General features: G+C 42.3%; 1 protein-coding gene and 1 pseudogene across 1 annotated transcript; one reads left to right on the forward strand and one right to left on the reverse strand.

Moving 5' to 3' along the window:
* Window positions 1-567: 567 nt before the first annotated feature.
* Hacd1 (3-hydroxyacyl-CoA dehydratase 1) lies at window positions 568-23225 on the reverse strand. Its single transcript, XM_028870512.2, is given in 8 exon segments — window positions 568-742; window positions 3379-3557; window positions 8092-8213; window positions 12002-12090; window positions 12167-12185; window positions 12380-12497; window positions 22962-23147; window positions 23149-23225. Coding segments are annotated over 8 exon segments (858 nt in total). The 5' UTR covers window positions 23211-23225; the 3' UTR covers window positions 568-659.
* Window positions 16623-17002, forward strand: LOC114693947 (annotated as a pseudogene).
* Window positions 23226-24762: the final 1537 nt, after the last annotated feature.

Raw genomic sequence — 24762 nt, forward strand, 5'->3', positions numbered from 1 at the left:
GTGACATACAGCACTCACTTGGCGTGCACAAGAGCCTCGGCTGTGTCTCCAGCAAGCTCAGTGATCTCCCAAAGAAAAGAAAGTGTCTCCCAACTGTGGCATTTACTGGGATATTTTTATGTTTCTACTTTACATCAAAAGCTTACCACAGAAAATTATGTGCACACTTCTAGGTGTTGTTATTAATCTTAAATGTTGCCCTACAATTTGAAACAATGGATCGGGGTTTCTAATACATTATTAATCACTTGTTACAATTTTGTGTTGGCTTTCATTTACAAGTAAAACATAAATGTCACTGGTAGGTATCATGTTAAATGAAACCAATTTCTACCTATTGATTTTAAAAGCCTTGAGCATATGCTGTAAAATATATTAGTAAAGGTCACAAAAAATTCCTTTTCTCAGGTAATATACCCAATTGTTTTCTATACGATTCACCCTCCCCGCTCTCCCACCAGTTTCAAATATTTGCCATTGTTGTTATCAAAAACAGATGCATCACAATAGGAAGACAAAGACTGGAAAACATGCTTTTCCTTATATTTCAAGAAACAATACGATCCATGGTATTCATGAAGTTCTTTATTCTTGTTATTAAAACTTGGACTCAAGTAATCCGGTTTTTCTGAAAAAAGCACCTTGTCTGTAGGGATCGTTCAATCATCCTTTTCTACAATCACCTCGCCATGAAGCACCTTTCTTCTTTGACGTAACATATGAAAATAGAGCTGAGGAAACACTTCATTGGAGAAAGAAAACAAAGACGGATGAGCTATTGCCTTAGACTAGGCTGGAAACCTGTAAAATGTGAGATTTCAGCACTTTATACAGGACTATACTACACACACAACCCACCCCCAGGGCTTATGGAGCTCAGGCTAAGGGCAGGAGTGGAGGTCACACGCTGTGTAGCACACAAACTGCTGGAGGTCTTTCTGTCCTAGCAAGGTCACATACCTTGATAAATATATTTTCCAAACAGACCCAGATGACGATGTTTACTTTCAGAAATCAGTAACACTGGACTATATCAGAAGCAAGGACAGCGGGCCTCACACTCTGCTGTTCTCTGTTAACTTCATCTGGCTCTGTGAGTGCCTACACGCACATGCACGTGATGTCCCCAAATATATCCAACCTTCATCCATACCCACTATGAACGGACCCATGCTCTCAGGACAACACACATTAGTGACATGGTTAACCCTTGGTTTAGGGAAGAGAGTGGACCTGGGTCGTGGTCCCAGATGTGGTGTCTAGGGGAGAGTCATAACAGGGTCCTGATCAGACACTCCCCACAGCGGGACTAGGGGCTTCCGTCATGCACACACACAAACATGTGCACGGATCATACCAGCTGGGTGCATGATTATCTGTGCAGCAAATTTGGAGAAAAGTTTGAGCCAGTTTGAATCGAGACTTTTTTTTGTTTATTTGCTTTTTTCATGACAGGGTTTCTCTGTGTAGCCCTGGCTGTCCTGGAACTTACTCTGAAGACCAGGCTGGTCTCAAACTCACAGAGATCTGCCTGCCTCTGCCTCCTGAGTACTGGGATTAAAGGCGTGCGCCACCACACCCCCTGGAATCAAGACTTTCAATCACAGCATAAAGGCTGGTGGCTGAACAAATATACACTAGCTATAAGCTCCAAATATAAAATATCCCAGAATAACCAAGGCAAGGAAATTGACCACAGAAACTTTCAATATCTTCTTCAGGCGACTTTGGGAGGGGGGGGGGAGGGAAATCTATTTGTTTTTTCAAAAAAAAATTTAATTTAGGTCAAATACTACAAGAATGTGGTATGGGTTTGATTTTTATTTATGAACTTCCCAACCTTATAAATGCAGTCATAGTATATCTAGCGGTCTAAACACTCAGGTCATGTATATTCAAAGCAAACTGAGCAATTACGATGAATTCTCCTATTAAAACCCTGAGAAGTTTAATAGAAGGCACTACATCCTGGGTACTTTTAAAACTGTTCACTGAAATTCTCCCATCTGGAATGCCCTCATTGGTGATTGAGAAACACACATTCTCGGTACTAAAATAAATACTCAAATGTTACTTTTAATTATCAAAGTAAAATCAGTTGATATCTCTAGCAATATCAGTAAGGATGGGGAAACACAGGCCCCTGACAGACTAATCTTGAGCAAGAGGGACCTCAGTGACCATAGGCACAATGAGCTAGGAAGTTACTACCGGCAGAGGTCAGACTTACGTCTCCCAGGACACCTGAAAAGCAGGCGTTCAGAAGTTATAGGTTTGAAGCTTCAAATCACTTTCTCTTAAGATCTTGGTTTCTATGGAATAACCGCAGAGGTCACAAGAGAGGTGACCCCAAGAGAGGTCACCCCTGTGACCACAAACAGCCCATGTGACTGCTGACTCTGCTTGCAGCACACTGTCCCCACCTAGACTCCTATAAAGCAAGGGGCGTGACAAACAGTGACTGTCCATCTTCCTGAGCCCACCAGCACTGGCTAGATGGTAAATCAGGTAGATGGAAAAGACAAGGAGAAGGCATCCTTCTGAACTCTTAGTCTATTTTGGTTTCAGAAAAGCTCTGAAGTTGGAGTTCTCATAGACTGGCCAAATTGTATACATATCTCCATGAAATAAAAGGCCTTATAGCCTGTCCATGTAGCGTTCAGACTCTGTAAATTTCTCACTTCTCCTACTTCCTGCTGGCATCCACCTCTACTTTTATTGAGAGGATGAATGAATCTTGCATTCCCCTTTTATTTGCTGCTAGTGACTAAAAATAAAATTTGACTTAAAAATGTATCACTATTAGTACCTAAAAGAAGACAATGCAGTCTCATCCACTCATTGATGCTGTTGAAAGATGGTGAGAAATTAGTGGAGAGGCTGAAATATTCAAAACAGTTTTTAAAAAGCAACTTTATTCCTGCCAAGGACATGAAACAACACAAACAAAACCAAAAAGGCACTTGTAATAAATCTCCAGGTACGCCAAATGGAGAGAAGTGATCTCAAGTTTGCTTGATAGAATGCTTATTCATACGTAAAAACCAAAACACTTGTCAACAGTTCTATTGATGCATGTGTTTGGAATGATTTAGTTTTTCTGTTAACTATACCAGGCATATTTAAATGCTTCTGAGAAAGCAATCACTTGAATATTAATTGACTTACCTTTTCACATAATCATTAAAAAGAGAAAAGAAAAGAAAAAAAGAAAGAAAATCTGACTCACTTCCCTGGAGTTATTCTAAAGATAGACATGTAAATGCATTTGTGAGCAATTATTCCCATTTTCCCTTGCTTTTTAAATTAGTTTAGCATGATATTCTAAACACTTGCATATCATACGTTAAATCAAAGTACTGATGAGCCTATACTTACATGGTATATATGAGGCCATGGTTATGAGCAGAAAATAGTAGTAGTCAAAAGAGACATTGTATTTGTTAGGAAGCCTTACTGAAAACATCCCTGACTTCTTCACGTAAGGCAAGGCAGCATATATTGTGAGCAGTTCCCCAGCAACTCCAACAGGATATAAGATGATAAAAAAATTATATCTGGAGAAAGAAAAGACAGATGATTGTTTTTCTAGACCAGTTCTTGTATTTTACAGCACATCTCTTCCATTACTATTGCATTTAAACTTAGAAATCTCTCTGCATGCATTTACAGTATCTCACACAGGTTGATTTAGTCATATGCTTGTTAATGATCACCCTTTTTCTAATAGTAAATTCCCATTCCAAATGACAACATAAGAATAAAGTCAGTTTACTCTATATCATATTAAAATATTTTTATAATTTATTTTAAAGTACATGTGCATATTTTGTTCATTTGTTTTGAGATGTGCGAGTTTTGGGTTGGCCAGGTTGGTCTCGAACTCCCCCTGTCCTCAAGTGATCCTCCTGCTTCAACCTCCAAGTAATCGACATCACAGACGGGGCCACCATATCTAACTACACAGCTCTTTTTGTTTCAGTTAAGTGTTTTAAAAAATTGCTTCTTTGGGGTATATAGCCATAACTGCTCCTATTTTCCCTATAGCTGATGAATGTTGAGCCTAAAAGTGAATGCTGAGCCTAAAAAGGACCAGTTAGGACCTAGTTTGATAGTTTAAGTGACTAAAGCAGATATTTTAGGTTATTTGGAAAACTGTGATTACTGATTAAACATAGTTACCGCTGAAGGAAACTGACAACATGACTTTAATCACTAGGAATTAGTACACTGTGTATAACCACCTTCACAACAAGCAATTTTTTTACAGAAAAATCATCTGCATTTTCTTTACTCCCCCAGTTGGCATGAAAAACCATCTATAAAGAAGAGTCATAGAACTCAGATGATTGAATGCTTGCCAAGCATGCATGAGGCTCTGAGTTTGATCCCCAGCATTGCATAAACCAGACATGATAAAAGACACCTGTAATGCCAGTACTTTAAAGAGACAGGAGGAGCAGAAGTTCAGAGTCATCTTCCACTATACACTGAGTTCAAGGCCAGTTTAGGCTACACAACACCCTGGGGGGGGGGTCAAGAGGGGTGTGGAGGTTGTGTTGGGAAACAGACACACAGAGAGACAGAGAAAGATGATTGATAGATAGATAGATAGATAGACAGACAGACAGATAGATAGATAGATAAATCACCTGATTCCTGTGTACTACAGACATATGAAGAGATGTTGGTAGAACTATAGAGTAAATAAGGGAAAACTGCCCTTTGCTGTTCCTGCTTATTCTGCCCTTGCTAGAGATTGCTCCCATGCTCGTCTCAGACTTGTATAATTTTTATTACTTAAATCAGTATTTTCTCACTTCATCTTTTAAAATCTGAAAAGCAAACATCTATAATCCTTTTTAAAACAAACTATCTAATCTAATTTATTTTCTTAACCTCATGAAGCTCTCCAGTGATTTTTTTTTAAATAGTATTTTCACTTCCAAGCTGGTAAGATGGTTCAGTGGGTAAAGGTACTTGTTGCAAAGCCTGATATGATGACCTGAGTTCAATCCTCAGGAACCACATAGTGAAAGGAGAACACTAACTCATTGCAAATTGTCCTGTGACCTTCACAGGAGCATCTGGAATGCTCAAGCACACACACATACACACACACACACACACACACACCAATCAACAAAATGTATTACTTTGTTTGTAAATTATCACTCTTTTTTGTTTGGTTGGTTTGGTTTTGGTTTTTTGGTTTTTCAGACAGGGTTTCTCTGTGTAGCCCTGGCTGTCCTGGAACTCTGCTCTGTAGACCAGGCTGACCTCAAACTCAGAGATCTGCCTGCCTTTGCCTCCCAAGTGCTGGGATTAAAGGTGTGCATCACTACCACCTGGTCATCACTCATATTAAATAAACAAAATTTTAAAAATAATTGAAACCCTTAAGGTCAATGAAAATTCATGGTATGGGAATAAATTGTATAATTTATTTTACCTTCCTTGCACTAACTATGGGAAGGCTTGCTACCCCAAAGATTCCCAATTGTTACCTAAAATTTCTTAGAGGAAATGTACTTCTGAAATTAAAATGGAAATCAGTATGAAATCATAACCCAACATAAAATTATCCAGGAACACTTTCAGATCATAAATAGAATCAAGGTAGTAAATTATGATAGTAGGTCAAACTACAAAAAGGAAGCTATTTCTAAAGTGAAGTTTTATTTGAGAATAATAGCTTCCACATTTGAACTTAAATATGAATATTATTTTAGGTTGTTTAATGAATGTGTAAAATATATTTAGATAGTTGTAATTTTCAAGAGTGTTTAGACATGAAACATAATTATTGATGATTATGACCAGGCATGGTAGCATACACCTTTAATCCCAGCAATTCAGGAGGCAAAGGCAGGCAGATTTCTGTAAATTCAAGGCTAGCCTGGTCTACATAGTAAATTCTAAGCCAGCCAGGGTGACACAGTGACACTGTCTTTAAAAAAAATCATTGATGATTATAACTAAATGATACATATACGAGGACACATATTTCAATGTTGAAAGATTTCATGTAAAGTCTTTTGTTGTTGTTATTGTTCTAAATGGTCTCACATAATTCAGGTTTGGCTTTGAACTCACTATGTAGTAGAGGCTGCCTTTGAACTCCTAATCTTCCTGCTCCACTTCCCAAGAGCTGGGACTACTGGTATGCTCAGATACTAAATGGTTAATACTAATGAAATGATGGATGATCCCAACACAAGTTGAAACATGAAATAGCAGAGTTCTGTACTTTTCTAGAAATTTATAACATGTAAATGCATCCCAAACAAGAGACTCAAGACACTAAATGCTAACAGGCCTGACCTATGCAAACATGCGGTGTACAGTTACCTTCTCCGAGCAAACTTTGTAAATACAGTTCATCAACAGAAACAATCTGATGAGTTAGTACGTTTAGAAGAACCAGAGGTTGCGAAGACTATCATGGAAAGTGGTACCAACATGCATTCTAAGATTAGGTCCAACTACATGCAAAGCTCCAAACCCCTTCAAAGGCCTAAGCCTTAAATGTGAATATATCTTCATGTAGAACAAGAATAAAATGAACCTAACACATAACAGTACAACCTTCTTAAGACAAACAATGAATAAAGATAAAATTTTAGAGCATTTTATTGTATGTAAAATGTGAAGCCACAAATGTCTAAAAGGGAGCCAGAAGAATATTTAAAAAGTCTAAGAGTCTCAAAAATAAAATTAACAGTGACACCCCTGTGTAATGGGATTATGAATAATTTTTAAAGTCTTATTTCCTTCTTTTGTACTTATTTTTATATTCTAGTAATGTACTATAGGAATTAGTCTTTATTTATATATTGTAATTCATTATCATTAAACATGGATAACACATGGGTTTTATTTCTTTTTTTATGTGCATTGGTGTTTTGCCTGCATGTTATGTCTCTGTAAGGGTTGTCAGATCTGAGTTACAACAGGTGTGAGTTGCCATGTGGGTGCTGGGAATTGAACCCAAGACCTCTGGGAAAGAAGTCAATGCTTTTAACCACTGAGCCATCTCTTCAGCCCCAATGCATGAGTTTTAAAAAGGTAATTATCTGACATAATGTTAGGCTTTTAATATATGGACATCTGGAGCAAGCATGAGGGCAGCTAGCTATTACACATGTATTAACACAAACTCAGAGCTTGTTTCGTTGTTAAGACAGGTAGTGCTGGCAGGCTTGGGACTTACTAGTTGGACCAGGATGGCTTTGAACTCACAGAAACCCACCTGCCTCCATTTCCCAAGTGCTAGGATGAAAGGCATGCGCCACCCCACCTGGGCTTAAATATCAGCTTTTAAAAAATAGAAATGAGAGATATGTATGACATTGTCTCCAATATCTTGTGGCGTTATTTATAGTATCAGAAAGTTGGGAAGGATCTGAAGCCCATCAGTAGAGATGCTCCACTGTTCAGTCACCGTGGACCACTGTGTGGCAGTACCTGGGTACTAGAGAGGAAGTGCTAGACTGACACTCACTCATGCTGATTTGGAACTGCACAAATGAAGGGTTGCCCCAGCAGTTAAGAGTGCTGCTCTTGAAGAGGACCAAAGTTTGGTTTTCAGCACCCACATCAGGGGACTCTCAAATACCTGTAACTACAGCTCCAGAGGAATCTGGTGCCTCTGGCCTCTAAGGGCACCTGTACTCACACACAGATATACATGTATGTATATAACTAAAAATAATTTTTTAAAAATCAGTCTTCACATAATAATACCTTAGAGCAACCAGTTAGCTACATTTTGAGTAAACTTTATTTAATACAGTTCCCAAAATGGATATGACACTTTCCAAAACAATAAAATAAATGACCAACTGAGATGACCTAAGGATATGATTTGTTGGCGGGTGTTTTTACATAAAATCTATTTGGTATTATTATTTGCCTATGACCATTCAAATTCAGCTTTTAGAATACAAGTTAGAACACTGCCAGTGACTCAAACGGCTGCATTCTGGCATCGTGGATCTGTGACACAGACGGTAATTCTCCAGTGTTAGCTCAGCACACAAAGTCAGCATGCACAGGGCAGTGAGGAACTGAAAGGCAAGACATTGCCACCTGGCCCATTTAATGAAGTGCGGCAAGTGGTCGAGAAGACTGAATGTGTAGAAGGAATAGCGAGTGATCTCGGTCACAGTCCAGGAGACCAGAAAAAGCACCACGCTCTCTTCGTTCTGGATCTGCAGATCAGAGAAAGCCACAGTGCTGTTGAACCTTGGGCTTTCTGTTCAGTGAGATAAGTATTTCCTTCTATTATTTTGTTGCCTTTTATTATAATGGAATACAGGACACAATGCGGTCGTTCATTCTGTAATTGGTTATAAATGTGAACCTTAACTGTGTCCTGTAGTTGGAGTGGCTGACTACTTACTGATATTTTCCCCCTTCGTTCCTCAGCACAGCCAGTAAGTGCAACATCCCAGGACAACATCATTGCCTTAAAAGCTGAATGGGAACAATTGACCCTTCCAACTTCCTATTAGTCATTAAATCATATAAATTCTACTGTGATACCATAGCGGGTTGAATGAGAATGGCCCCCATAAGCTCATATATTTAAATGACAGCAATGGCACAGTGACTACAACACACACCAATTCTCTAATCTGGCCATTCATCTTCATCCCTAACATTCATATTTCAATTGGGGCCTTATCATGTCTCAGCTGGACCATTACAACCATTTCCTAAGTGGTTTTCCTTCTTTTATTCTCCTCTCAGATGAAAGTTTTCTTAAAAACAAAACAAATAGTAATGTTGTAGAATATTGTTTTAAAATATGTTACATTTGTTTATTCTGTGGAACATTTGTTTAATGATGCAAAGATGTGTTGCATTCTTTTATGTTGCATTTGTTTAACTCTGTGAAGCTGTGCTACTTTGCCTGTCTTTTTAAAACACCTGATGGTCTAATAAAGAGTTGAATGGCCAGTAGCAATGCAGGAGAAAAGATAGGTGGGGCTGGCAGAGAGAATAAATAGGAGGAGAAATCAGGGAAGAGAGACCGAGAAGTAAGAAAAGGAGGCGAGGAGCACTCAAGGGGCCAGCCACCCAGCTACACAACCAACAATGGAGTAAGAAAGAAAGGTATACAGAAATAGAGAAAGATAAAAGCACAGAGGCAAAAGTTAGACAGGATAATTTAAGAAAAGCTGGCAAGAAATAAGCCAAGCTAAGGTGGGCATTTCTAAGTAATAATAAATCTTCATGTGTATCTATTTGGGAGATGGGTGGCAGAACCCCAGGAGAGTAAAGAGTAAAAAAACAACTACATAATAATAGTAATTATTAAATAAGTCATATGATGTGAAACTTCACATTGATCTCTCATTGCTTAACAGGCTAAAAAGGTAAATTCTAACACCAGAACACTACATAAAGGTCCTTACAACCTGATCTGCAGTGACTTAGCCCTCCCACTTTCTCACTGTGCTGATGCTGATGCTATACTTCGTATTATTTCCAGACCGTGCCTTGGAATGTCTCTGTCTTTACACAATTAGAACTATTGTTTCCTATGCAGAACCCTTTCTGATCTCTTAAGACCCACCTGGAAGATCACAGCCCCTGCAAATTTTCCTGTTATGGTTTAAATTGGAAATGCCCCCCCCCCCAGGCTCATGTGTTGAACATGCCCGGCGGTGACACTACTTGGGGAAGCAATGGAAACTAACAGGTGGGACCTAGCTGGAGGGCACGGGTCTCTGGGGCAAGATCTCTTAAGGTGATACCTGATCCCTGGTCCCTTATTCTCTCTGCCTCCTGCCTACTATGAGGTGAGTAACTTGCACCATGATCCTGCTGCCAGGCTGCTCTCCCTCCTCTGGTCCATAATCAATGGAGCCCAGGACTATGTGCTGAAACCTCTAAAGCCACGACCTAAAATGAATCTCTTCACTCTTAAGTTACTCATGTCAAACATAACTGTCACAGTGATTCAGGCCAACACACGTCCCAAACCTCTCTCGTGCCTGCTCAGCTTCTGGACCACCTTCCCATTCTGACATTACTTTTTAGATTTAACACTCATCAATCTGAACTGAAATTTTCCCCACTCTTTCACATCAGTCAGTGCTCAGCTTACATATGCCTTGTCTATGGAAGCCTTCAATTACTTTCTAGAAAAGACTAAATTCTAGGTATATAATGTAATGCATACTGTGCTCTATTCTCAAAACACTTACACCAAATGCCATGGAGTCAGCATTTGCATAACTCCTTATTTGGCTTTTATCCATCACAGGCTCCAGAGAGTAAGAACCACGTTGGCACCATTGACAGCCACGTCCTCAGCACAGCGTCAGGCACAGAGTGTCTACATGGCTGGTACCTCCTATGACCAATGTGTCCCAACATCCAGCACAGTGACAGCGGTAGTTGTCTTATTCATTTTTGGAAATCCAGATATATAGAATTTGTTCAATAAATGTTGGTTTAAGTAATTAAGGAGTGGGTGATAAATGTCATTGGGAAGCTACTGTTGGATAAAAATCAAATAGTAAAATCAAGGGATAGATCCTCTGGGGTGTGAAAGGACCTGGAGTATCTTTTCCTCTTTAGGAACGCCCCATTTCTAACTTCTCTTTAATAAGTCCCCTCTAGGTAGTATTGGCTACCCGACTCTGTCTTTCTTTTCCCTCCTACCTCAGTTTCTCTGAAGTTCTGGCTCAATTATTATATTCATTCACTGCCTGGAATCATCTTTCTGCTGTTGTCAGTGTGGGAGTCCTGTTTCTAAACTAGTAAGCAGCTTTAGTGAGACCTTGGGCTGTGTGTGAGGTACGCACTCAGTACTGTCTGTGCTGAAGCCCTGGTTAGGGACAGGTGGCTCAAGTCAGCTGAATGAAAGATCCCAGTCATGAGGGCCAAAGTGCAGCGTAGTGAGAGGGCACGAGGTCAGCGATCTGTCCCCACACAGACGGGAGGCCAGTGAGGCTCAGAGGAAATGGAGAGGAGGTTCAGTGTCAGTCCCAAAGCACAGAGGAGACAAGAAGGGGATCTGCGGGATGGAAAGGGGGCCAGAGATCTGTCCTCAAGTGGACAGGAGATACAGAGGCTGTTAAAAAGGTCAGAAGGGTTGAGCTGAGAAATGTTTCTGACATGGGTTTAAAAGGCCCAACATCCTCAGAGAGACATGCATAGTGTTTGTTTTGTCTACATGGTTGAAAGCACTAATTAGATTCAGTAGTTAGGTCTGTCTCCTGTCAAGCCTCCATAAATAATGTGTCTTTTTTTCCTCCAAGTTCCTCAACTTTAACTTTCAAATTTTATTTTAATTGGCAAATTAAACTGCACATATTTATGGTACATAACATGCTGTTCTAAAATATGTATGCATTACAGAATGGCAAATGAAGCTAATTAACTTGAACTTTACCTTGGCATATTTCTTATTTATTTGGGTAAACACTTAAAATCTACTGTCAACAATTCTCAAGTAGGCATTGTCGTCATCTGTAGTCACCATGTACAACAGCTCACTTCAACTTACTCTTCCTGTCTGAGATTTGTATGTTTGGATTTAAAAATTCTAACTTTTAATTCAGGTCTTTTGCTTGTTCGTTCAGGTGTATGGAACTACATTGACTTTTGCCTATTCCTATAACACCTTGTGCTAAACAAGGAAAAGCAAATGAGTGATTTACAATGACAATTCCAAAGATTAAAAAATAAATAAATAAATAAATGACTTGGTTAAGAAGAACTGTCGTAAAAGAGAAAAAAAAAATACGGTTGGCTGGAGATGAAGGTTCACCTGACCATCCAGAAAACACAGGAGGAAGAGACAGAGCAGAAGCTAACAGACCACTCATCTTTCTCAGTGGAGAATATTTAAAGCCCTCCTCTTCTTTGCCCAATCATTCTTCCCCCCCCCCAAAAAAAAAACATGGCAGTATTCATACTTTAGGTCTCTAAGAATGAAAAGCTCCCCTGCGACTCAAGGAGACAGCGTGTCTACATCACTTACGGGTTTTATACTGTGAGTGATGAGCCATACCATGAAGATTCTTGAACTCACTTGGACCCCTGTCACAAGCACAGAAGTGGGTACAATTCCTGGAAGAGAAATCAAGTTAGTGACTGCCTCAAAGGCAGCTTAAAACAATAATATAAAATTAAGGCAAAAACTCACCAATCAGACAGTGGACTACCTGTGGGGAAATTGAGAAATCAAAAGTCAATAATATGAATATCAAATACCCACCAGCAGGAGTAGTCCACAAGTCCACAGGTGCTACTTAATTAGCAAATTAGGATTTGCATTGTTCAACTGAAGTGTTTGCAAATAGACACTGTAGCAGACTAACAACATATTAAAAAAAAAAAAAAAAAAAAAAAAACTTACCTCAAGCAAAGCAAATGTTTGGAAAAATTTAAGTGTCTTCTGAATGCTTTTATATAAACCTCTGTGTGTTCCTTTTTCCATATAAAAGCGTACCATAGCAATAGCTAGAACCAACCACCTAGAGAAAATAAAAGCATTTTACAAAGTTCTATCAAAACTAATATTACTGATCATGTGCATGCTATTATAGCAGCATTATTTACTATTAGCAATAGCTAAAAGATGAAAGCAACCAGGGTATTGATCACGGACTGAACAGATACTTTATGTGGGCTATCAATATTTTGCTTATGTTTCAAAGTCATTCTTCTATAACACTAAGTCAATCTACAATATCTAAATTCAAGTCCACCCTTTTTTTTTTCACTCATTTTGATTCCTGATATACCAGTATTAATATTTTAGATTCCTATCCATGAGAAGCTTTCCTTCAGGCCCAGAATATTATCTGGTCTTTAAAAAGAAGGGACTTCAATACATGATATGCCATAGATGGACCCTGAAGATATTGTACTGAGGGAAATAGATCAATTACAAAAGGGCAAATACTGTACTTCATTTACACAAGGCATCAGAGTTATCAGTCACAGGCATGGAAAGAGTGGTGGTTGCCAGGAGCTGGGAGAAAAGGGTGAATGGGAGTTAATGTTTAAAGGGCACAGAGTTTTGTTTTGTGGGATGAAGTTAGGGATATGAATGGTGATGACGGCCACACAAACTGGGAATGTACTTAATGCCACAGGACTATATATGTTACAAAGTTTAAGACGGTCCATATCACGTGTGTTTACCCCAGCTTTAAAAACTCACTAAACCTCTTGAAAAGAAATGCCAAAAACCATACAATATTATTTGTGTTTTATCATTCTTAGTTCATTATGCTAAAAAAAAAAAGCAGCCCCCAGGAAAAAGACAACAAATGGCATTCTATAGAATACACATGGTGCCAACTACTAACAAAACAATGACGAGGATATTTGTGTTTTCAGCAACTAAACTGACAGACTAATGAAAATAGCTGCAGTACTAGAAATGACATTATCAAAGCATTTCATAATTGTAGGATGCTGTGGTCCCAGTTTCTTTCTATTTCTGTGATAAAACATTCGGATCAAAAGCAACTTGGGGAAGAAAGGGTTTGATTCAGCTTATACTTCCAGGTTACAGTACATCATGGAGGGAAATCTGGGCAGGAACTGAACCAAAAACCATGGAGGAATGGCTTACTGGCTTGCTTCCTTGTTCATGCTCAGCTAGATTTTTTTTTTCTTTATAGAGCCCAGACCCACTGGCCTAAGGATAGAACAACCACAGTGGGTTAAACCCTCCCACTTCAATCATCAGGCAAGACAATGCCCCACAGACATGCCAATCTGATCTTGGCAACTCTTCAGTAGACTTTCTCTCTGCCCAGGTGGCAAGTTGACAATAAGTAAACCAACCAACACAAGTCTCAAAATGAATACCTGTCAAAAGCTGTTTTCATATAAAAATATAGTATATAATTTATATAGGCGCACATAGAAATCTTTAATCAAAATCATTTATTGATTTCCACTAAACAAAACAATGGCTATAATATAGAAGAGATACATACAGACCAGGTATGAGCCTGCTTTCAAAGAACTACTGTTGTTTTGGAAACAGGATCTTACTATGTAGGTCTGGCTGGCCTAGAACGCACGGTGTAGACTAGGCTGGCCTCAAACTCACAGAGATATGCCTACCTCTGTCTTCCACATGCAAGGATTAAGGATATATGCCACCACACCCAGCCAAAAGTCGATGTTTTTAAAAGAGACAAGAACATATATTGACCCCTGTCAGCTTAAAGATGCATGTTAAATATGCACTCTCCTCCATGAACTAACACTTAAAAGCTCCACTTGTGGACAACAGCTTTCTAGAACACACATCTTACTCTTCCTGCAATTCCTGGTGAGAACTAACTTCTTCCTGGTTTCCCTCTCCACTCCTAAAGTATGCTGAAGTTTAAGAAAGTTGCCTTAGCAGTAGCTTTTAAAAGCCTGGAACATTCCATCCACGGACATGAGTAGCTATTCTAGGCTTTAAGACAGGGAGGTATCCAAGTGTACAGTCAACCAGATTTCTGCACTATATGATTATCATAGCTCAGTTTTTTTTTTTTTTTACTAAATGGCTTAAATGAATTCCTGCAGAGACTAATACAGACCTGACAGAACCAAAGGACAGAGTGAAACATGCTGGACCACTCTCCCCTCCCCTTGCTCAGCATAGGACGCACTGAACAAAATGACACAAAGCCAAGCAAATGCCTAAAACCATCAGACTTTTGAGATGCAGAAATATTAACGATTACAGCAAAGGCAGTGAGTGGCTCTTCAGATCTATGTTTCAGACGTGGCCACACAACCAATGTTTGGTCCTTGCAGTAAGCTTCTGGAGGATTATTCTCTTTTCCTGCTGAGCAAGCAGACACAGAGAGAGGTACACACAGCCGAGGCAGCTGAGACCTAAAGCCCCCACTAAGGCCAGCCTGCTCCTGAGCCACTGCGATGTCACAGATCCGCCTCAATCACTATGATCACAGAATCATCTATGTTTATCTCATTGTTAAAGTCATAAGAAGAGACTATGCTCAAATATTTTGATAGTATTATTTCAAAAAGTTTGCAGGCCGCTCTCAGAGTGAAGACATTAATTTACTAAGCCTACCACTGAGGACATAGCTCAGTGATAGATTAGATTGCCTACCTCATATGTATGCAACCCTAAACTCCATCCTTGGCACTTAAAAAAGAGAGAGAGAGAGAGAGCAATACTGAACTTGGAGTAAGATAATGGGCAAGACTGGAATGGATCCTCTGAAGTCCCCAAACCTCTGTCCTACCACATCACAGTTTTATTTGACTCAGCTCATGATCCTGCTTTTTATAAGGGCCATTTCTGGAATCAGCACTGAGCTAAGCCTAAAGCGCTGGTTTGACTGTGTTTTCATGTTTTAGGTACCTTCCCAGCCCAAACTGTAAATCCGCCTCAGTTCTATGTCCCCATGGTTCTAATAAAACCAAAGTTAGTGAAGACATATTCATCCACACTTCCACACACCTGTCCTTTGGAGGTAGAGACAATTTAGATACCTATAAAATTTAAATTTGAGAGACAGTCACTAAGTTTAAAAAGTCATCAAAGCATTAAGTGTGCATTTTAAACAGCATTTATGTGGTACTTCAAGTTTGATTCTGTCCCATAGGTGGCAGCATTGTACCACCTACAGGCTACACAGTACAAAAACAATCGATCACACTGGGGTTGGAAAGGACCACCACGGCATTAATTCCAACTCCATCTGGTTTTCAGTAAACAAGGCCAAGAACTTCTATAAACTAATCAGAGCTCGCTTCCCAAGCATGCCTTCCCAAAGACTGTCCAAAGTTTCTCTAAAGGCCCTACATTTAGCCAACTTTGGGTGTCAGTTTAGCAATTAAAGAAAAGAAAAACATCAATAGGCAACTGGAATTTCTCTCACTAGAAATTAGTTTGGGGGGTGATCTGTTTCTGTTTTGTTTTTAAATGTGCCAGGGATATTGATTCCATGAACTCAAATGGATCCCATCAGTCCTTGACAAACCAGATGGAATGGTGTACACCTGTAATGCTAGCATTCCAGAGGCAGAGGGAAGAGGATAGCTTCAAGTTCGAGGCCAGCCTGGTCTACATAGCAAGTTCGAGGCCAGCCTGGTCTACATAGCAAGTTCCAGGCAAGCCAGGGCTACATAGTGCAGTTGTCTCAAACAAACAAACAAAACCATCAGATCCTCTTTGGGCAAAAACAAACAAACAAAAACTGTTTCAAAGAATTTTTTGCTTGTTTGATTTCACTCATTCATTAATTCATCTCTCAACAAGTATTATTAAGACAGGTAGGTGCTAAGCTAAATGCTGGGAACTAAAGATAAGCAGGACATGATTTCTTTTGACCTGGGCACTAAACTAGCAAGTAAAGATAAAAGGACAGTGCTGTAACAAGAAGCATAAGCCAAAACCTACAAAATGAAAGAGCCTTTTTATGTCACTCTGCCTACAATGTCCTTAAAGAAAGCTTATCTCTTTTTTCTAGCTATCTTCTAGCCTTTCCTTTTCTTCTAGATTTCTTAGACACTACACCTGTTCTTTGAAACACTTGGTTATCTACATTCATATCTCCTTTGGAAAACTTCCATTAAAAGTTCTCATGTGAACATGGCGGAGGCAGGAGTGATCTGTGAGCGAAACCTCCACCAAGAGTCTCCTCAATAAACCCAAGAGTGAGGTGACCCCAGAGGAGCTGCAGAAGCGGGAGGAGGAGGAATTCAACACAGGTCCCCTCCCAGTCCTCACACAGGCAGTCAAGAACAACACACAAGGGCTCATATAACTGTCGCAGCAACAGGAAGCTCCTGGGACGGGTGAAGGCCTTTGACAGGCACTGCAACATGGTGCTGAAGAACGTGAAGGAGATGTGGACAGAGGTCCCCAAGAGTGGTAAGAGTAAGAAGAAGTCCAAGCCTGTCAACAAGGATCGCTACATCTCCAAGATGTTCCTGCTCGGGGATTCAGTCATTGGTGGCGCTGCGGAACCCACTCATCGCCAGCAAATAGAGTAGAGGCCTCTTCCCTCTATGAGAGCCTGCTCCCTGCCCTGCTGAGCCCTGCCCAATGGGATGGAAATAAAACCAGGGGGGTTTTGTTAAAAAAAAAATTTTCATGTAAGCAGCTTAAACTTACACAAAGTTACAGAGAATGATAAAATGATGTCACCAAGTGCCTACTGACTAGCCTCAAGGATGACCATGCGGTAGTCAATCTTGTTCCATCCAAGCCTCTACTCCTTATTCTACCCTGGTTAATTTGAATCCACAATACTCTCTAATATGGTCCACAATGTTTTATTGTATGTCTCTAAAATCATTTTCTTTAAAAGCAAAACTAGAATTCCAGTACCCAACCTGAAAATAATAGCTTCTGGCTGTCACAAAACATAGAGGGGCTAGCAAGATGGCTAAAAAGGTGCCTCCCACTAAACCTGGTGACCTGAATTTGATGCCTGTGGTGGAAGAAGAGAACTGACTCCTGAACTTGGTCCACTGACCACATGAGCATAGCAAGCTTGCACACACACACACTCACACACACACACACACACACACACACACACACACACACACACAGAGAGAGAGAGAGAGAGAGAGAGAGAGAGAGAGAGAGAGAGAGAGAGAGAGAGCATTAAATTTCCTTAATTGTCTCATTTTTTTAAATCGTGGTTGAAACAGAATTCATATACTCAATTATCTGGTGTGTCTCTTGTTACTCTGGAATCTGCAGGCCTCCTTCTTCCCTCCTCCTTCCCTCCAGCCCTCCCTTTCAAGCTGTCTGCTGAACATGGGGTGGCTGGGCCTGCCGAGTGCCCCACTGTCTAGATCTTGCTAACTGGATACCTTACGTCATTTACTATGTTCTGCCTCCTACATTCCTGTAAATTGGCAGTTAGTTCCAGGGGCTCCATCAGACTCTGGCAAGGGTACTTAAGTTGTCCGGCACATTTCTAAAGGAGCAAACAATTTCTAGCTGTTCTTTCTTTGTGATGTTAGTAGTAGCTATCGATCCTCACTGCCTAGATCCCCCATTTCAACCATTGTTGAAAACGACACCCTAATTTGAAACTTCTCCTTTGTACCTCCTTCAAGTTAACAGGCCTGCAGAGAGATGGCCTCCTCTCACACAGCTGTGCTTTCATATATAATCCATTAACACCTCTTGATTGCATTTCCTAGACTAAATTAATACTTCCTTTTACAGCCAACACATGCTTTCACCAACTGCAACTAAGCACTCTTGTGGATAGAGTTAAACTGGAAGGTTCATAGACTTAAGATTATGACCACCTGCTCGTTGAGAGCCACTGTTAGAAGATGAAAGACAAGCTGCAACCAGAAGAAGATATTTGCAAATCTCATACCTGGCAAAGGACTATTTAAAGAGTTCTTAAAAGTTAATATTAGGAAACCAAACAGCTCATCAAAGGAAAAGAATTGGCAAAAGATGTAGACAGACATTAAACCCAAGAAGACATACAAGCTTGCCAGGGAGTAAGCCATGAAAACATATCCAGTGTCACTGGTTATAAAAATGAAAATAAATTCACAATGAGGATATACAATAGACTTACAGAGTGTGGTGGCTAAATTTAGGTGATACAGGCTAGAATCATCTGAGAAATCGGAACTTCAATTGAGAAAATGTTCTCATAAGATCAGGCTGCAGGCAAGCCTCTAGGGCATTTTCTTTTTTTTTCTTTTTTTTTTTTCTTCTGGGTTTTTAGAGACAGGGTTTCTCTGTGTAGCTTTGCGCCTTTCCTGGAGCTCACTTGGTAGCCCAGGCTGGCCTCGAACTCACAGAGATCCGCCTGGCTCTGCCTCCAGAGTGCTGGGATTAAAGGCGTGTGCCGCCACCACCGCCCAGCTCACAGCTTTATTTATAATAGCCTCAAACTGGAAATACCCACCAACAAGTAAATGGATAAACCAATTGTGATATATCCAGCCACTGAATCTACCATCCTTAGCAATCAAATGTTATCTAAAAGATATGGCTATAACTTAACATTTTGGAAAATGAAATTGGATTTACTGTTCTATCAAAGCACATTCAGTATAACAGTGAAAAAAATCTCAAATAGTTTCTCTTGTAATTTCAAATTAACCACTAGGGATTGGAACTAGTATCTTAATGAGTACAGTGCCCATCAAACACTTCTGCTAAGAACTTCAGATTCATACCTCTACCCCTTGTCATACTCTATCAAAGGAGCTGTGTTGTTCCAGTTTTACAGATGGGAAAAGTAAGGGTCAGAGGTCAAATAACGTATCCAACTTGACTCCCCTACAGAGCAGTAAAACAGAACCTTTAATGAATCGTGTACTGTTTACAAAATGAAAACCACACATCAGCAAGGCACCTGAGGCCTTGCAGTGGATGGGCCAAGCCACCTGTCTGTATTTCAGGTCCATTGTTGTTGTTGTTGATTCGGTGCCTCCCAACCTCACATCTCTGTCTTCACACATGCTGTATCCTCACCCATGTCGGGTAAGTCCTCTTCACCTTCAAAGACCCACGCAAATGCTTTCACCTCCTTCACAATGGTTCTTCTTAGTACCCCCCCACCCCCACCCCGCGCCCCAACCCCGTCCTCAGACACCTGTTATGTATGTACTTATCTAGTTATCTTTATTGCAATTGGCCTCTATATATAAATGCTCAGGCTGTGCTTCTTCAAGGATGAGCCTAGAATAGTTGTCTCATATTCCCCGCTTGACCTAAAACAATGCACTAGTACCTCTAGGCTCAAAAGTGTTTGTTGAAAAGCAAGGCACAGATGCTCATGACTCTAGTCAAGAACCTATTGTTAGTAACCCATAATATACCATAAAAATCCTCCCATCCTTCAAAGGTGCCCCCAACTCTGGATCTACCTAAAGCCACTAATTCCACAGGGACAGGGTAGGCGGACTTTAATGTCACTGGGGACTGACTTCATCTGTGATTGTACATTACTTCGGTACAGTCCTATGTAACAATGAAAAGTACTGAAAGACCCTAACCCTTCAGGCTTACACCCCCAAGCCACAGGAGAATACGGAACTAAAAAGAAAACTAGTTCCATGGGCAACCTGACTCAGCCATGATTCAACCACCCCTGCCACAATGTAACAATGTAAAGAGATTTCTATTAAGAGATGCGCTCAACTGTGACTGGGATAGTTGCAAGTGCTCCAGGAAGGACCACTGTGACCTTTATGTAAACTCCACTCCCGCCCTGATACCCCCCTTGAGGTTTCATGAAGAATGTACATGCGGACGTGACTGTACCCACTCTGTGATCAGACCATGATCTTGTGAAACGAAATTGTATGGAAATTGTAATCTTATGGCTTTTGTGGGTTTTTCCTTTAAAAGTACCCATGTGATTGCAATAGGTGCGACTCTTGCTCTTTGGAGCTGAGTTAGCCCAACTGTACAGCCGCATTAATAAACACCTCTTGCTGTTGCATCAGCTGGATCGGAGTCTGGGTTCTTGGGGCGCCCCCTCGAGAAGGTAGTACCCTGGCTGGGGTCTATCATTATAACTACAAAAATCAGAATGACTGAATTAAATATTAAGTGAAAATCGGAGCTTATACAGTAGATATTCATCACCAATGCTTTACAAGATACTCATTGATTCACTCAATAGACATTTATTACTTCTTGGAGACTGCAATGAAGAATTAGTAAAAACACATGGTATTGCCAAATGGCAGTAAGTGGGATGGAGAAAAACCAAGCAGTCAAGGTGTGCCAGGACATCCATGAAGATGCCCAGGTAAAGTATCCCTGAGGTAAGAGCTCTGAGCATAAACTTCGAAGAAATCAGATACCCAAACCACAGTAAGGAAAAAATGAAAGATTATCTATAGGAGGCTTGTAGAATTACATGGATTACTCTGCCTTGATGAAAATAACACTGGACCCTCTCCGTGCGAGCAGACAGACACATTTAGGATAACCCTGGCTTGCTGGAAAGAGCAGAACAGGAGTGAAGGGCGAGAATGCAAAGCACGGGATCATTTTAGCTTGTTTCCGGTGAGGCCAGGGGAACCTAGTTCAAACAAGCTGACTCAGTCACCAGAACAAGGATGACACTAACTCCCTAAAAGAGTGAACAACCTATGAAAAGTCAGAAGGAGCTGTAAAATGCACACTGAAAAGTAGGGAGTTGGGGATTTCAAATGGAGGAAAACTGGAAAGATAAACGGGGGAGCATGTTGAAAATGGTCTTCAATGACCACAGCCCTGGGACCACTGTGGCCATTTAAAACTATTCATTCAAGATTTTAAACTGGGATTGTGAGGTGAGTTTTCACTTTTGAAATAGTAACATGGCCTTAAAAAATGGAGACTGGACTGTACAGAGAAGGGACAGCCAATCAACTAACATAGGGTGGGTATTCCAAAAACATTTACTAACTGGATGAGACTATCTCAGAGCAGAAGTGAGTCTCTCAACCCCTGCTGCATTTTAAGGCAACAGAGCATTGCGGGCAATGAACTGTCTCCCAGTTGTTTTGGGCCTGTTAGTTTTCTGAAATCGAGGGCAGCAAGAAGATGAAGTTGCACAGCTCTGGAGTCAGTCTCAGTGGAAACCCATGCCTGACACTTTCTGGTTGTGATCTCTAGACAGTGACTTAAGGTCTCTCCATGCCTCACTATAAAATATTGTTCTGTACCCCTCACGGGATTGCAGAAGACCAAAAATGAGGTGATATACCCAAAAGAAACAGCACAGTCCCTGGCACACAGTAACCACCAATAAATACATATTTATGACCTACATTTGCTGCTCAGTATCATAAATATACATGATCAACAGGAACACTTGTTAAATAGGACAATAGCATTTTTCTACATTTGACCAAGAGGTCAATTCAATCACACTTTTTTCTATGAAGCTCAGAGACGGTTTAAAATACTAAACATTTCCTAACATTCATTCAGTGTAAGTTAAAACTTCGGAGGATATTTAAAAAGCAACTCTTTCTAAAGACAAGATAGCAAAGGGCATTTCCATAATAGTTTGAGTCACCGGTAGACACAAAACTCATTTGACATTTCTTTGAAGACTGATCTTGTATAAACCCTAACTTCCACGTCACACTAAGCCTGAATTTTTAAAAAATGGACAGGATTCTGGGAAGGATAAGGCCATAACGATGCTGGACACCTGCCTGGTCCCAATCAGGTTAAGTGTTCAAAGTCCCAAGTAAGCATTTCTAAGTGCGGTGCTTTAAAAGAAACAGTAGGTGAAGACACTGCCCCACGATTGCAGGCAGCTCCAGGAACCACATGCCCGGGGTCCAGTGTGCACTGCCCGCGGACAGCTCCCGGCTGGGGTGAACAGACCCCGGCGTTTCTTCAACAGCAGCGGGAGGCGACAGGGGCGGCCGGGGCCAAAGTCGCCTCCCCCGTGGGTCGGCCCCGCATTCCTGCCCGGGTCTATACTTAACCTCCGGCCCGCGCCCCGCGCCGCCGCGCCACGCCGTGCACCGTATTAGGCAATGCCCAGCGAGCGGCGGCCGGCCGCCCCGCCCCGCTCCATTCAACCCGGCTGCGCCCCTCCCCCACCGCGCCGCGCGCGCCCCCGCCGCGCCGCGACCCCCCAGGGGCCCAGCACGCGCGTTCTCGCTCTATGCGCCCCGGACGCGCGCCCAGAGCGCTCTGACCATAAGCCACCAAGCACCTGCGCTCCGGCTCCATGTGCGCCCGCGGCGCCCCGACTCCCCCCCCCCCCCGCCCAACACGCGCGCTCTGGCTCCTTAAGCCCCCTCGCCGCGCGCCTCCGCCTCGACCCCTTCAGTGTTTCCCCCCTCGCGCGCTCCCGTCCCACCCCATGCGCGCGTCCTCCCCGCGGCTCGACCCTCCCAGCAGCCCCGGGAGCGCGCGCTGCCCCGCGTCCCCGAGCCCGGAACGCGGAGAGATGGCACAACTGCGCGCGGCGCGTGGCGGGACCTTCGCGCGCACGTACCCGGCGGTCATGGCGATATTGTAGAAGGTGAGCCAGGCGGTGGCCAGGAAACCTAGACGTCTCCGCTTGCCCGGGGCTTCCTTCTCGTCGCCGGCCTCGGAGGCACCGTTGGTGCCGTCCTCCTCACTGGACGCCATGGTGACCGCGCACGCTGGCCTGGAGGAGCAGCGCACAGGAGCGGGAGGGGCCGGCTGAGCGAGCCACTGAAGCGCCGCTGTCCGCTGCCGCCGCCTCGGCCCAGCGCTCCATGTGCGACGCGCGGGGGGTCGGCGCCGCCAGCCCGGCCGCCCGCGAGGGGGAGGAGCGCGCCCCCGGCCGCGCGCCCCGCCCCGGCGCCGCCTCTCGGGAGCGCGCCCTCGGGGCCCCGGGGTGGGCCAGCCGGGGTCACGGGCTTCGAGGCGGTGCTGCGCAGCGCGCTCCCGTGGAAGAGCTGTCCGCGCTGGCTGCGACCTCTTCCTAGAGAGACGCGGGCGGGGACGCGCGTCCTGGCAGTGGGTGCCCGGCGGGTACGCCTTGTCCAGGCAGCGAGCGCACCTCGGGTGGCAGGGGTTCTGTCCCGGGAGCAGGGTCTCCCCACCAAAGACTCAGTCTTCCAAGCTTCTGGAGAAACAGCACCCGCCTCACCTTGTCCCGTATTATTGCTGGGCCGGACCGGTATGTAGGTTCTAGGGAGTCTGTTCTAAAGTTGCAAAGGGAAGCTGGGTGAAAGGGCCTAGAAAAACCCGCATAGGTGTTAGGGTTCATACAGGAAACCCAGACGCGGGGTTAACAAGTTCCCTGTCCTGTTGGAAAGAAATGTCCCGCTGCTCTGCACATGTAATCTCTCGTTTTTCTCTCTCCCTTTCAAGAACCATGCTTCTGTTAGCTTCAGTTCCCTTTATAGCACGTGGATAAGAAAGCAGGCCCTGGAGTCAGCTTACCGAAATTCAACCCCCAAATTCCTGACTCCATCCGTCTGTGAATTGGTAGTTTATGTATGCCTAAGTTTCCTGAAATGAAAATGAAGTAACATACCTCATAGAGATGTAGGATTAAATAAAATATCCATCAAAAGCAGGTACTGTCATGCTTCAGTTTGTCAACTCAAATATGCATATTAATACTTTTTCTGGTGACCTTGCTTATAATCCAGAGACAGAAATTTTGCAAAGGGCAATCACAGATGTTGGGCAGTTCCTGAACGGAAGTCCAGACACCGGCAGAGGGGAGAAATGACTGTACAGGCCAACCCATGAGCTTCTCTCGGTGTGCACATCATCCTGGTTATGGAATGGGACCTGAGGGAGCTAATCATGGCCAAGGAGCACAATTCACCCAATTTGGGAAATGTGGGGGATTGGGAAAGGGGGTAAGGAAAATCTTCCAACAGGGAAGTGTAATAGGGATACGTTTACTAAAGCGCATGCTAGCCTGTGCACTGAACACTAATTCACTGCTGCAAGATAGGCCTCGGAATCTCAATGTGTTGAAATGTCAGTTCTCTCCAAAGGCCAGTGGATTTTGACAAGCTAAAATCTAAAAACCCATGAAAGTGTGTGTGTATGTGCATAGCCTATTCTAAACCTTGCCATGAAGCTACCATCTAAAACATCACATAGTAAGCAAAAGGGAGGCAGGGAATGGTGTGACGACAGAGTCCAAATACACTAAAAGTAGAGGTAATTCGATATGGGAATTGTAATCTTCCAATAAGGAGGAAACTGGACGACCACATACAAATGAATCTCAAACCACAGACACGTGCTGACTTCTGAGTAATCATAGAACTGAGCACAGACACAAGCACTATACAACCTCTTGA

The sequence above is a fragment of the Peromyscus leucopus genome, chromosome 5 (assembly GCF_004664715.2).
Source record: "Peromyscus leucopus breed LL Stock chromosome 5, UCI_PerLeu_2.1, whole genome shotgun sequence".
In the NCBI taxonomy this organism is placed as follows: domain Eukaryota; kingdom Metazoa; phylum Chordata; class Mammalia; order Rodentia; family Cricetidae; genus Peromyscus; species Peromyscus leucopus.